We start from the raw sequence: 15,538 nt of genomic DNA, 5'->3' as shown, positions 1-15,538 counted from the left end.
AGAGGTAGAGAGGCCCATTCCAGGTAGGGGAAGAATGTGATTAAAGGAGATGGGAGATTATGGAGGGGAATAGGATTGAAAGGAGGTAGGGTGGGTAGCTAGGTGGTGCAGTGAGTGTAGCATTGGCCCTGGAGTCAGGAGGACCTGTGTTCAAGTGCAGCCTCAGACACTTGACACACTTACTAGCTGTGTGACCTTGGGCAAGTCACTTAACCCTAATTGCCCTGCCTTCTCCCCTTCAAAAAACCCCGACAAAAAAAGAAAGGAGGTAGGGAGGCAAAGTTCCTCTGTGCTGGTTCATCATTTTGACTGTAATCACAGTGTAATTCTCGGCTAAAGAGCTATTTGCATATCTGAGTGAAAGGGTGGAGTTGGTGAAAGCTTAAGAGAAAAGAAATCTTGGTCTTTTGGTTTCTAGTTGCTACAGAGAAGACATGTGATTCCACCTTGATAATAGTTGTTCATGACTGTGGCAAGAGAGGGGAAATGGGATTAAAAAAAAACTGGCCAAAAAACTACTTGTTGTATTGGTCTCCCTTCTCTATATTCCCCCTTCCACTTTTAGTATCAAACTTGGCCCCTAAAAATCAGAAACTTTCCCTTCTACTCCAAATGTTGTGCAGGTGTCCAAAATTTAGATTCACGTCCTCAAGTTCAATGTGTAAGTACAATATGATGCAAATGAAAAGAAGGTAGATCAACCATATAAACATGCAAGTTTAGTGAAGCTAACAAATTGGTATAGGTTTCTATATCCATGTATGTAAAACTTGAGTGCTATTTTAATTTTTAGTAACAGAGGTAAATCTAAGATTTGACTACTCAAGAAACGGCTTCAATACAAACCAGAAAGCAAGAAATGCTAATTTAACATTTAATATTCCCATCAGATATAACTTCCTGCATCATTGCTTCTTGTAACATGCTTCACTTAACCTAGACAGAGCAGAAATACCACTTCTAAGCTTGCTTTCCCAATCCATAACTTTTTTTTTTAGGGGGGAGGTGCTGAATCTGTAAAAACTCTTTGATGAGATGAGCATTCAGCCAAGACATAAAAAAAGAGGCCTAGCCTATCACTGCATAGAATTTATTTTTAAGTCACTAGCTAAAATTTTTGCAGAAGTCTGAAACCATAGTTTCTATTTTAGGTTTGTAAAGTAGTTTGAAATGCTTAATTGATGCTTTAAAACCACTTGCTTCCTTTTGTAAAATTAATTTTCTTTTTTAATGTGAAATTAATAATCATTAATAAATACAACCATTTCAATGAACAGAAAATTTTAAAAAAACTTTAAAAAAAACCCCCAAATTATGAACTTTTGTTCTGCACAATTTGTGTTTTAAGAAGTATAAGTGAAAGGTAGAAACCACACTACACCATGTTAGCCTTGATACCTTAAATAAAGGAAAATATGTCTCAGTCAAAAAGTCCTTTAAAACCATTAGATGAAATGAAATGACACCAGAAAAGATGTCAGTTCTAATTAGCTGAGACATCTCTTTATATCTTCTGGGCCTTGTATTGAGTTAGCAGGGATAGAGGTTCCAGTGAGGAAAAGGGTCTTTCAACCAAAACTTCTGAGAAGTTGCTGTGGTGGGGAGGAGGGCACTTCAGCCCAGACTTGGTTTTGTTTTCTTTCCCTCCCCACAACTCCATACTTACAGTAGGACTTTGAAAGTTTTGAGGAGAGGATATTGACTTCCTATTTTCCCACCTTTACTTCCCATTCTCCCATGCTGCTGTCCTAGTAACATCTCTGGATCAATTGAGGCAGTGTTTGCATTGGGAAGACAGATTAGTCGAAGATTATATAATAGTAATAATATAATAATGTAATTATAGGATACACATATTTAATAGAGTAGTGACAAAACTGTTCTAGTTTTTATGTTCTTTTCTGCATTTTGTTTTCTATGCATTTTTCTTAAAATAAGGTATATTGGGGGTAGCTAGGTGGCGCAGTGAGTAGAGCACCGGCCCTGGAGTCAGGAGGACCTGAGTTCAAATCCGGCCTCAGACACTTGACACATGTACTAGCTGTGTGACCTTGGGCAAGTCACTTAACCCCCAATCGCCCTGCCAAAAAGCAAAAAAAAACAAACAAACAAAATAAGGTATATTGATCTTTTCCCTTATTACCACTCACAAATTACACTCTCATTCTACCTTCCCAAGTAGGAACCTAGTCTAATAACATATATACCAACAAAACAAATCAACACATTGCTCACGATTGACAATGCATATCTCATTTTCAAGTTTGTTACCTGTGTCAAGAATTGAGAAACATGTTTCATCATCAGTCTTTTAACTGATTAGAGTTCTGAGGCCTTTCAAAACTTTTTTCTCCATGTTATTGTTGTTGTCATTGCATAAGTTGTTCTCCTGGTCCTGGTCTCTTTACTCTGTATCAGTTGGTATTCTGCATTAGATTCTCTGAATCTGTCATACTCATTATTTCTTATGGAATAATAATTCCATTACATCCATATACCATGATTTGTCCTGTCATATCCCAATTGTTAGGGGAGTTTCTAGTTCTTTGCTACTACAAAAAGTGCTGCTATAAATATTCTTGTATATGTATATGTATATATAATATATATATATATTTATATACCTTTTCCCTATTCTTGATCTCCTAGGGAGTTGTGCCTAAATGTAGTATTGATGGGTGAAAGCGGATGCACTGTTCAGATATTTTGAGGATACCTCCAAATTGTTTTTCCAAAATAGTTGGACCAATTCACGGCTTCACCAAAAACGCATTAATATGCCTGTCCTCCTACAACCCCTTTAACAATTGTTTTCCTCTTTTGTCATCTTTGTCATTCTGGTAGGTATGATCTGGAATTTTGGAGTACTATTAATTTTAACTTTTCTAATTATTAGTGATCTGGAGCAATTTTTTTTATATGAGTAATAGCTGGCATTTCTCTGGTTGAGCTTTCCTATTAGTATCCTTTGACCATTTATCTATTGGGGAATGACTCTTGTTCATATGTTTATATCAGTTCCTCATGTGTTTTGGAGATTAGACTTTTATCAGGGAAATTTGATGTGAAGATTTATTTTTTCAGTTGCTTCCCTTGAAGTTCTGACTGCATTTACCTTGCTGGTACAAAAGTTTTTCACTTTTATGTAATCAAAATTATCTATTTTGTCTTTTATAATTATCTCTTATCCCTGGTTTAGGCAAGAATTCTCCCCTATGCACAATTGTGTAAGATATCTCTTTCTCTTCTCTAGTTAAAAAAAAATATTACTATAGCACTATCACTTCCCAGTGTTACTCCCCCTGTAGAACTTATCCTTGTTTACAAAGAAAAAACAATTTTGCATGTGTATTGTTTGTTTCATCATTAGTCCTCTGGATTCAATCAACTAACCAAAAAGCACTTATTACAATGTGCCATGCACTGGGCTAGCTGATAGGAATACAAATGCAAAAATAAGATTGTCCTTGCCTTCAAGAGTATACACATACATGTATGGGGATACATGTCCACGGATAAATACGATATATACAAAACAAATGGCTAAGAGGGGCACTAACTACTTGGTGAGTCAAGAAAAGTCTCTTGAAGGTAGCACTTGAGCTGAGCCTTGAAGGGATCTAGTGGTTCTAGGAGTTGGAAGTGAGGAGGCAAAGTGGTTCAGCAATGGGATAGCTCTTGTCTATGCAAAGGCACAGTGACAGTAACATGAAGCGTCTTGTCAAAGAGCAAGTAGGAAAGTTTGGATTAGTCACTGCATTTATCTGAATTCTGATGGCTTTTGGTTTTTTTGCCTTACCTTATTATGGCCTTTGTATATATTATTCTTGTTCCAGTTTCTTCATTCTATATCAGTTCATACGTTTTCCCATATTTCTCTTGATTTCCTTTATACACTGCTTCTTAAACCACAACAATATTCTATTACATTCATATATTAAAGTTTGTTTGGCCATTCCCCAATTAGTGGACATCTACTATGTTTCCATTTTTTTTGTAATCACACAAAAATGCTTTGAATTTTTGGGAGGTATATAAAAATTTCCCATTTCCCCCGTTATTTTTCACCTCATTGGAGTAAATGCCTATAAGGGGTTAACACTGAGCCAAAACGTATGAATGTTTTAACCATGACTTGTTTTCTAGAGTGATTGACCAATCCACAGTTCTGCCAATGGTATATTGGTGTGCCTGTTATCCCATACTCTCTCCAGTGTTGTGTTTCATCATCTTCGTCAATTTGATAATTGAGTTGAAAACTGAGAATTGTTTTAATTTGCATTTTTCTTATAAGTAGTTTAGAGCATTTTCCACATATTGGTAGTTTTCATTTCTTTTTTTGGAAAACTGTTTATAACCATTGACTACTTATCTTTTGGGGATGGTTCTTGGTCCTATTTGTACCAACCTCCTAGATATCTTGGATTTTTATCAGAGGTGTTTGCTGTATAGATTTTTCCTCACTAGACAATTTCTCTTCCTATTGTACTTAGTTTTGTTTAGAAAAAAAGCTTTAGGTAATCAAAATCATCTTTTTAAACATTTATGATCACCTCTCATGTTCATTTCAAATTTTTCCTTCTAGCCATGGATGTAAATAGTACCTCTGACCATTTTTCTGCCATTTTTCCTTTATTATGTATTCTTTAATATTTAGCACATATATCCATCTGGATTGTCAAGTGTTATTTGTCACTTTTAAAAAAAAAATCTCATAACACAGGTGGATTCTGAGTAGCATATTTTTGTGTTCTTATTAGAGAAACTGCATAGTTATGACATGACTTGCTCCTAATTGCAATCTAAGACACTGACAATCAAAGTCTGTCTTTTAGGTGCAGAATATTACCTTGAGTAGCATCTTTCTTCTTGTCTAAATGTGTCTCAGCTGAGTTTTTGGGAGAGTACTTTATTTGAAAGAATTAAACTAATGCCCCATTTTTAGACTGATTCCTCAAGAATCCCCTTTCATATTCAAAATCCTACCTTTTCAGCCAGAAGAATGACAGATTTTCTGTCTGTAGCTGTATATACTGATCAAACTAATGATCTAGAATTAGAGGCCTGAACTGCATTCCCAACCCTCTGATTCAAGACATCCAGTAAAGGAGCTAATCTGAAGTCTAAAAATAAACTGCTTAACAGGTAACTTGAAAGGGCAAAAGGAGTGAGTAATGTTACCTTGCTGATCTGGTCCCTGGGGAAAGCATCAATGTAAAAACATCTTAACTACCACCTTCTTATAAAGTTGTCTAGATCTGAAGCTAAGTTAAATTAGTCTTTCTGGCTTGGTATGAAGCTGAATTTTAGATAACCAATTCAGTTCAACAATATTTGTTAAGTGCTTATTGTGGGCTAAGGATTCAGGCTACAAAGATTAAACAAAAAGATAGTTCTTGATCTCAACTAGTTAATATCAAATAAAAGAAAAAATGTAAAGTGCTTTCTAAATCTTAAAGTTTATGCCTCTATTAATCCTCTGTTATCTTTACATTGTACTAGGAGGGAGGAAGCATCAAGCACACAAATATAGGCTTAACATAGAGATTATTGGACCTATGATTTCACTGCTGTAGGGAAGTCCCACGTGGAGTCCCTCTTACCAAGGCAGGTGGGTACCTTTGCAATTTACAGTCTTAAAGAACTGTCTTGAGCACGGAGACACCTAAGTCACTTGTCTGGCGTTGCACAGAGAGCAGAAGTTGGATATGAGTCCTGGTATTCTCCGGTCTAAGGCAGACTCTTTCTTTATCCAATACATTGTATTGCCTTTCCATTAGAGACATACAAAGTGTGGAGGTATGGAGTTAAAGGAGAGATTCAGACAAGGTGCTCTGGGCAATTTGGGGTGAGAGGGCATACTTTCAATGAATTAAAAGCATAGCCTCAGAAAGTGCCAAGAGCTATATCTGGAAATGGGGATACAAGGACAAAAACGAAGGCCCTAGCTCTCAAGGAGCTTATATTCTATTGGGAGAGAGTATGTTCACGAAATTTATGCAAATTTACGTGTTTATATTTATACAAAATTTATAAATGCAAGATGATTGGGGTAGTGGAGGCATTAGGAAAAACTTAAAATCAGGAACCCCCTCACGGGGTTGGAAGTGGCACGAGGAAGGAAATCCAGAAAACAAGTATTTATTGGTGCCCCTTATGCTCCACGCACTGTGCTAAGGACTGGAGAGTAAGCAAAGTTTAAGAGTCGGGAGAAGAGGAAGTGCACTTTGGGCGCAGATGGTCAGGACACAAGCACAGACAAGGGATAGGTGTCTTGTGTGAGGAACAGCAGGCGGTTTGGCTGGACCAGAGTGAGGAAAGTAATGCATAATAAGCCCAAAGTTAGGTTGGAGCGGGGTAGGGAAGGGATTTAAGTGTCAACGCCAAGCGTTCGTGTTTAAGGTTAAAGGGTAATAATGGGGCTCGAGTTTATAGAGCAGGTTGGCGAGGGACCCGGCCAGACCTACGCTTCAGGAATCGTCCTTTGGTAGCTGTAAGGGAGGGCTCCTGGGAGGAGGCGGCACCTGAAGAAAAGCCTAGATGAAGGAGTACGTTCCAGGCACGTTCGGCCTGTGGAAGCCTACCCAGGCGGGCAGAGGCCGGGTTGGGTGCAGAGAATACCCTCTAGTCCCGCGCTTAAAGGGGAGTCACCGGAAACAAGGCCGGAAAGGCAGGTGTTTGGCCCCCTGGGCAGGAGGGAGGCCCCTTAAAGGCGAACCGACAAAGCTCTAGCATCTGAGCAGAGCTCACCCCTCGGGGGGTCCATTGCTTCGGCGGGTCCTTAGGGAAAGATGCCAGGCTTTAAAGCCTCCAGGGTCGTGGAACCTGGCTGGCAGTCAGGAGAGTGCTGCTGTCCATGAGCTGAGGCCATGGTCAGGAAGGGACCCCACCCTTATCAGGGAGCCCTGATTGACCCTCCCTTTCCCCCCAGCTCGCCCTTTCAGAGATTTCCGGGGCGAGGAAGGAGGGAGGAAGGAGGAGGGGGGAAGGGGGAGGGGTCCCACATTCTCGTTAGGGACCGCTCCCCTCAAGGACCCATCAATCGACCTTTCGTATCCCAGAGCGCGTGCGCCCGAGAGCTCAACCGCCGTCCCCTCCGAGTGGGTACTGGCTCCGCCTAGAGGGCGGAGAGAACCATGAGCCTTCCCCCTTCCTCCAATCCGCTCCTCCCCTTCCCCGGGCTGCCCGTCCCGAAAGCCAATCCCACTCCACTTTTCGCCCCCGCCCTTTACTGCCTTCTGTGGCGCGGCCAGAGGACGATCCAGCCGTTTGGCTTCTGATTGGCGGGGGAAGAGGGAACGACTATAGCCCACGTGAGGCGGCTCGGCCCCTCCCCCTAAGCCTCTGAGCGGAGAGGGGCTGGGCGTGGCGTAGCGCTCCCCTCCCATCCCCCCAACCCCAGTCGGCCATTACCCGGAACAATCCCCGACCCTCGGGTCAGGTGACCCCTGGCGGGGCTGGCGCGGGGGCAGGCCGAGGAGGAGGAGTGGAAGAAGAGGAGGGCGGAGTAGGGAGGGGAGGGCTGGGAGGGCGGGGGGAGTGTGGGAGCGGGGTCACGTGACTCAGCATGGAGGCGGTGGCGGCGGCAGCGGCGGTGGCAGCGGCTGGGCTGGCGACGGTATCGGCGGCGGCCGGGAGGAGCCGCCGGGCCAGGAGCCGCACTTGTTAGTGTGTGCGTGTGTGGGTGCGCCTCGGAGGGGCGGAAGGACGGGGGACGAGGACACCGTCACCCGGGACGACGACGAGGAGAAAGTGGGGACGGGGGGCGCTATCAGGCTCCGACCCCCGGCCGAGGGGATGAAGGGAGTATGGGCGCCAAGGAGTCACGGATCGGATTCCTCAGCTACGAGGAGGCGCTGAGGAGAGGTGAGGGGGGAGGGGCCGGTCCAGGCCTGGGGAGGCGACGGGAGGGAGGGGACCCCTCGCCTCCGGCAGGTTCAAGGAGCTAAGAGAGAAGAGGGAGCGAGATGTAGGAGGAGCGTCCGTCTGTGGGGAAAGGAGAGAGGGGGCAGCCGGAGGGCTGGGTCGCACACCCCTAAGAGAGGGGCTTGGTGAGAGGGGTCGGGGCCTTATCGCCGGGGAGGGGGATCCCCCCAGTGACGGGGAAGGGGGACTGCCCATGCTCTACGGTGATGTCCTCTTCGAAATGTCCGGGGAAGTCCCTCCCCTCCCTATCCCTTCCCCCACTCCTCTCCAGCGTCTCCAAGCCCCCTTCCCCTGACATCTCCTTATTCCTAGTCCTGTCCCTCCACCCGCCTGGCTCCTTAACAGCCAGAGTGGCAGCGGGCGAGCCCTCCTTTCTCGTGCAAGAATGCTGCTAAGCCCTCTCTTCTCCTTGCGGGCAGACCGCCCTCTTAGAGGGGCTTCTTTTCTCGCTCTTCCTCCAGGGCCCTTATCTGTCACTTGGGAGCTCTCTCCCGTGCACTATCATCATCCGCTCCCGCCTCCTCCCCCCTCCTGCTCCCCGCCTCCCTCTCCCCCTTGCTGCTGGTGGTGATAAGGACATCCTGAAATTAAGTTGTGTGTTTGAGGTGAGATGAGGCTGGACAGCTGATGCTGCCACAAGACCCTGGTCTTATGTTACATCCTTCTGCAGACGTTGGCCTTTGCCTTTTTACTGCACTTGCCTTCTCTCTTCCAGTAGTATTAAAATGGCATTCGGAAATCCTGTATTCTGATGTTATGCTGTGTTATGCTCCCTTCAGAGCCCAGGCTTGGTGTCATCGACAGTTCTTGGCCTGTCTTTTCTTGGCTTAGATGTGCAAGTAGGTTGTTAACGCTCCCAGCATTTATCGTACTGTCGTTGTTGTGTTCAGTAGTGCATATCTTAACTGGAAATGATTTTCCCTCAGCTTACAGCCTGTATGTGGCTTATTTTTCTCATGGCTTGGTTTTTGTATTTATATTTCTCCTTGATTTTTAATGGTTTTTTTTTTGGGTAAAAGGTATAGCAGTAACTTACTGTTTTGGGTGTTGGACATTAGACTGTTAACAGGTTCTTAAGGCAGAAAAACAGCCATCCTACTGGGTCCAAGGACATAGGAGATTTGGATTAAAATACAAAGTAATTTTAAATGGGAGAACACTTGGTTGTGTTTTGTTTAATCTGGTTAAAAAAAATGAACTTTTGCAAATATGTGAGAAAGTGGAGGATGGCTTCAGAAAACCATACTTGACACTGTAAGATATGGATGCAATTGTGGACCGAGGTGTTTTTTGTCTGTCAAAACAGTAAACAGCTGCTTTTGGACCTTTTTTCCTAAGGTGTATTGTAAAGGTAATACTTTAGCTTAATGAACAAACCTCAGTCTCACTTTTTTTTTTGTCCTTGCTTCAGCATAAGAAGTATTCCACACATGTTGATGTGTTCAGCCCTAGTAGTGTAGTCATTTCCTGGATACTGTTGGAGCTTGACAGGTCTGACCTCAATTAGGCAATAGCTTACATGGAGTGAAAGAGGAAATCAATGAGAATGATTTACAGGTTCGTTCAGAAATCCATTGTTTCTCGAGTTTGAGGTTGTGAAGACTGTACAATACCTGACATTTTTTAAACAAAGCCCCCAAATAGATTTTTATCCAACTGCCACCCATACCATTTAATGTCTTACTTCCAATGCTGAAAGGTTGAATCTTTGGATTGAAGGTAATAATTTGTGTATTTGAAAGAAGACAAATTAACTTGATTAGGTTATGTATCTTCAAGTCTTTCTGCAACCTGCTGTGAAGCATCCTTGTGGATTTTAAGTGATATATTTGAAAATGTAGGAAATAGTTGATATTAGTATAAATGAGGACCTTTGTTTCATTTAATTTATCTTCTTTTTTTAAGGATGGTTCAACTTATACCATCTAGTAAATGTCATACTTTTCTGTTATTTCAGTTGTTCCTGTTATTTCAATTAAACTAGGAGTCTGTGAAACTTGGTGGATCTTTTTAGCGTTCTTATTTGTTTAAAAATGTTTGAAGCGCTCTTCTTGGGTGCATGAGCTATCTAAATTACGTGCTAGACTATCCCTTGCTTGTATATTTTCTTTGTATTTGACAAAAACTATCAGCATTATGTCCATAATTGTAGCCATAAGAAGGAAATTTACCTTGCTATCGTAGTACTGAATACATGATCTTTTTTTCTTTTTCTTAAGAGTGTGGCCTGTAGACTGATTGTGGCCCAGGTAACTATTGTCATAACCAAATACTGAATAACTAAGCTTCATCTTAGGGAATGTGGTTTTAAAAGAGAAGTATTACTGTAAATGACAGAACTTTTAAAAGACTTGAGGAAAAATGTGGCCTAATAATTGAAGATAACTTTTGTTAGTATCATCTGCATGTGAACTGAATAAGCCCTAAAAGTTGTGAACCGCTAGATTATATTTTGCCTTGAGTTATTCATACTTGTTGTACCTGAGATTAAGCACGTAAAAGCTTACAACACTTTGGGGTAGCTAATATTTATAGTACCTGTTGTTTTGTCTTTCTTAGGATTCTTTATAATTCATCAGCCTGTTGTTGCGATCTTGATGGTTTGAAAAGCCTTTGCTTTCTAAGGCTGCCCAGCACAGCTTCCTCATTCTGTGGGAGTGAGAATTTATCAACTATATCCTCCATATTTTATCTCAATCCTTACTTATAAGGCTTCTGATAGTTATGGAATATATTTTTCTTAGAGTTCTTTAAGTTGTACATGAAAAAAATTCAGAAGTGTAAAGGAAGGACTAAGATCCTCTAATTCAACCTCATTTTTTGTTCCTTTCTTTTATGCCTCTCTCCTTGTTTATCTTTCTCTTCCATAGCTTTCTCAACACACTAAAGGAAAGTTATAAGGCTTGCTTGTGACAGGTGAATTAAAATAGTTCTCAGCTATTAATTTATAGTAGTAGAATTTAAAAGGTATCTCCTTTCTCCTTTAATTATGTGTTCCTTATTTTTTCTAAGAACTGGATGATAAAAATAAGCCATATGTCAAAAACAATGGTGTTCACGAGTGACAGTGTTTTCTCCTTAGTTTCTAGAATTCCTTAGTATAGTTTTCCCATGTATAGTTTTTCATTCCTTTAATCAAATCCTTCTTATGGGTGATTGCTACTAAAACTTTACCTTCTGTACCTGTCTTACTCTTGCATTTGATAAAGAATGTTGTGCTTTTGTGGTTTCTCTCCCAAGCATCTCCTCTCTGTGACGACATAAATACTGGCTTTAAAAGATTCCTTTTGGGAAACAGTTGTCCACACTGAAGGTCAAGAAGGCATGTTTGAAAACTTTTTGTTTCTGTGTTATGTCGTATGAACACTTAGGTCTTTGTAAGTCCTTCATTTTCATCTAAGAAGAGATCTGAGAAATATGTCCAGAAGAAGGCAGGAATTGGGTCTGATTAGTCCTTTACAATCCATGTAACAGATAAAAATGAAATTGCAATGGTTTTTGTTGTTTCTTGAGTAGAAGGTAGTATGGCATTCTGCCTATATTGTCTCTTTCTGGTAATCATACAGAATACCATTGCTATCTGTTACGTACAATCAGTCATCAATTATTAGATAATCATGTACTGAAAATTATGTTTCAGGTACTGTGCTAACCACTGAACATACAAAGAAAGGCAAAAAAGCTCCTCCATACAAACAAAAATTATAACCCATGCTTCCCAAAAGTGTACATTCTAATGGGGAGAGACAACATATAAATATCTAGGAATATTCAAGATATATAACAGAATATGTGAAGATAATCTGAAAATGGAAGATATCTAACAACTGGAGGACTAGGAAAGCCTCTTGTGAAAATTGGGATTTGAGCTGAGTACTGAAGGGAGTGAGGGAAATGATGGGCGGAGTGAGGGGACAGAGTATGCCAGTCACGGGAGGAAAGGAGTGTTGTGTTCCAAGAACTCCAAGTAGGTCAGTGTAGCTGGATCATAGAGTACTTGGGAGAGTTGAATGTAAGTTGGTTGGAAAGGTCAGCCCATTGGAGTTGCATTCTCTGCAATATGCTTGCCAAAAAGACTATTTTATGGAGAACTCACACAGGGCAAGCATTCTCCTGGTGGTCAGGAGAAGCAATACAAAGACATTCTTGAGGTCTCTCTTTAAGAACTTTGGAATTGATTATGTGACATAGGAGACACTGGCACAGGACTGCTCCGCATGACGTGCCCTTATGCAGGAAGGTGCTGCGCTCTATGAGCAAAGCAGAGTTGAAGTAGCTCAAAAGAACCACAAGATGGGAAAATTTAGAGAATCCATCCCAAATGTTATCATGGACTACTTGTGCCCAATCTGTGGTAGAACATTCTGAGCTCCTGTTGGTCTGATCAGCCACAGTCAGACACACTGAAACTTGATAGTGATGTCATTTTGGTCCTCTTGAGAACGAAGGACACCAACCAATCAAGTTGGAAAGGTAGGGGAGGGGCCACCTGGAAGTGAAAATCTTTAAAATGCTAAACTGAAGACTTTATATTTGATCCTGGAGTTGATAGGCAGCCCTTGGTGTTCCTTGAGCTGCATGTAGGTGGTGACATGGTCAGTCTGACTATACTTTAGAAGAATCACCTTGCTAGCTGAATGAAGAATGTGTTTAATTGTGTATTGACTAGGCAGGGAGATAAGTTTGAAGGCTATTGTAGTAGTCCAGACTGGGCATGATGAGGACCTGAACTAGCTTTGTGGCTGTTTGAATGGAAACGATGGGGATAGGTAGGTAGAAATGACAAGATTTGGTTATGGATTGGATATGTGGGGTGAATGAAGTACTTATTATGTGCCAGGTCCTGTGGTAAGTGAGCACTGGGGATATAAAGAAAGGCCTAAACAAAGCCCTTTATTAGGTAGAATGGATAGTGTGTTGGACTTAGTGTCAAGAATACCTAGGTTCAAATCCTGCCTCAGACACTAACTGGGTGACTCTGGGCAATTAACTATACCCCTTGTTCCTCAGTTTCCTTATCTGTAAAATGGGAATAATTATAGCATCTACCTTTCAAGGTAGTTGTCAGGGTCAAATGAGGTAACAATTAAAGCTCTTTGAAAATTTAAAAGAACTTAATAATAAGCATCTCTAGTCTCTTGAGCTCTAGTCCAGGGCCGAAATGATGCCTCATGGGCCTGGGCTTCTCAAATTGGTTGTTCTGTAGGCGCCTCAAACGCAACATGTCTAGAACAGAACTCATTTATTTTCTCTCCCAAATCCTTCTCACTTTCCTGTTACTGTGGAGGACACCACCATTCTCCAGGTTACTGAGACTCTACAGTCTCAGTGTCATTCTCCATTCTCGAATCTTTACTTGAATACACTTCATATATCTAATCTGTTGTCAGGTCCTATTTCTACCTTCACAGAATCTGGATATGCTCTGATATTGGCTCTCCAAACTGCATACTTGGACTATTGAAATAGCATTCTAGGTGATCTACCTGCCATAAGTCTTTTCCCACTTCAATCTATCCTTCACCTTGCTGGCAAAGTGATTTTTCCCAAAATGCAGGTCTGATTCCCTTACTCAATTAATTCTAGTGGCAACCTGCTCTCTTTGGCATTCCCATGCTTAGTATGCTCCCGCCTTATTTCTGTCTCCTGACTTTCCAGCACTCCTTTGAGACTTAGCTCAAATACCACCTTTGCAAGAAGCCTCTCTTGGTTTCTTTCCCTTCCCTCATGTCTCTCCTTCAAAATTATTTTCTTTTGCATGTTGTCTCCCTCATTAAAATGTGAGTTCCTTGAAGTTAGGGACTCTGTTTTTGCCTTTCTTTTTATCTGATGTGCTTAGCACAGTGCCTGGCACAAATTCTTGTTGACTGACACTACAGTTAATTGGGAAATGGAGGTGACATGGTCAGTCCTGTGTTTTAGAAAAATCATTTTGACAGCTGAGTAGAGGATAGATTGGACTGGGAAGAGACTTGAGGTAGTGTCTGTAAGGAGTTAACACTTAGTCTAGTATTTAGATTCTTAGTGATTTATAGGTTATAATAGTATTTGAACAAATAAGTATTTAAATTTAAATAACATCAGTAATTCCAGATAATCGTAGTATCTTATAGCTCTAACATTTTATAAAATCTTGACGGCCTCTCCTTACTCAAGGTTTTGATCATTGAATTTAATGAAGCTTACTACTTAATGTCCAACTTTAAAATAACTAGAGTGGTTAGTCTCTGTAGTGTAGTGTAATTCTATAAATGAAGATGGAGTTAGAATCTGGGTTGCAAGATTATTCTTTTTTTCACTAAGGCAGATTAATACTTTAATGTAGAATCTGTCAAGTTCACAGTAGACTTCTCTCAGATTAGTTTGGGATAGTGAATTTCTGTTATGTTCATCCTGGGGGATAATATGAGAGATCCTCCTAAAAACTGAAGACCAGATAGTTATGATAAAAAGGAGAAGTAGGACAAATTCAAGTTAGTCTGCTTATAGGTAAAATCATTTTATGCTTGAATTAATCAACAACTTTTTTTGAAACTTTTAAAAAATTCTACACTTAAACACCAAAAAGCATTTGCATGCACAAAGTAGAACATAAAAAGAAAATTCTTTATGAAACTTTGAATCTCCATGTTATATGCTTTTTTAAAAAAAGTTACAATCCTACCCTTTTTTTTGTGTCACTGTTGTGATGTTCCCTGGCCCCAAATAAAAAGTAAGAGAAAGAAAGAGGGGAAAAAAGCTCCAAAAGTATTTATTAAGCACTTACTGTGTTTCAGGCACTTTGTTAAGCTTTGGGTATATAAAAAAAGAGCAAAAACAGTTTTGCCTTCATGAAGCTTAAATTTAACGAACATAGGAAAATTAAGAGAGCCCAGAGCATAGCCTTGGAGGACATATGCAGTTATGAACATGATATAGATGAATATCCAGCAAAGGAGACTGAGGGGTGGTAAGACAGGGCAGGAGTCCTTAAGAATGAGCAAGTGATGAAAGGAAGATGATCAAGTCACATGCTTCAGAGAGGTCTAGAACAGTGGTTCTTAAATTGTGGGTCATGACCCTCACAGTTTAAGAAGTGCTGAAGGGGTCTCCAGTGGAAAAAATTTAAAAAGCCTTGGCCTAGAAGGATAAAGATTTAGAAAAGGCTATTAGATCTGGCAATGAAGTGATTGTTGGTAACTTTGGAAAGAGCAGCTTCAGCTGAATGGTGAGATGAGAAGCCATATTGCAGCGAGTTTAGAAAAGAGAAGAGAGGAAATGGAGTTGCCAAATATACACTGCTTTTGTAAGTTTAGCAGAAAAGAGGAGGAAAGATTTAGAATTCTAACTAGCCAGGGTTGTAGGATTTAGGGGAGAGTTTTTTAATAATGAGAGCGAGGGTGGGGAGACATGTTTATAGGCATCAGGAAAGCTGTCAGTAGATAGGGAGGAGATGGATTAGAGAATAGGGATTGATAGTTGTGGAGACTGCTGAAGCTTAAAAGGAATAAGATCAAGAGTGCATGTAGGATTGTAAAAGGTTGGCCTTGGCAAGGAGAAGGTCCACATCTTCACCCAGAGTCAAGGAAGAGGTAGTGAGAAATGTCAGAGGGATGTGAGATGAAAAGGGTAG

General features: G+C 41.0%; 1 protein-coding gene across 2 annotated transcripts in view; it reads left to right on the top strand.

The window, feature by feature from the left end:
• Nucleotides 1–7,475: 7,475 nt before the first annotated feature.
• Nucleotides 7,476–15,538, top strand: part of USP32 (ubiquitin specific peptidase 32) — a 257,843-nt gene continuing 249,780 nt past the window's right edge. The window contains exon 1 of one of the 2 annotated variants that reach the window (XM_036754084.1): nucleotides 7,476–7,866. In XM_036754084.1, coding sequence (XP_036609979.1) covers nucleotides 7,809–7,866 — 58 coding nt within the window. In that variant the 5' untranslated portion in view covers nucleotides 7,476–7,808. The remainder of the gene's footprint in view (nucleotides 7,867–15,538) is intronic. The other variant, XM_036754083.1, reaches the window with a different exon arrangement.

The sequence above is a fragment of the Trichosurus vulpecula genome, chromosome 4 (genome assembly GCF_011100635.1).
Source record: "Trichosurus vulpecula isolate mTriVul1 chromosome 4, mTriVul1.pri, whole genome shotgun sequence".
NCBI classification, from domain to species: domain Eukaryota; kingdom Metazoa; phylum Chordata; class Mammalia; order Diprotodontia; family Phalangeridae; genus Trichosurus; species Trichosurus vulpecula.
Note: the sequence above shows the minus strand (reverse complement) of the source record. Positions and strands in the feature narration are given on the sequence as shown.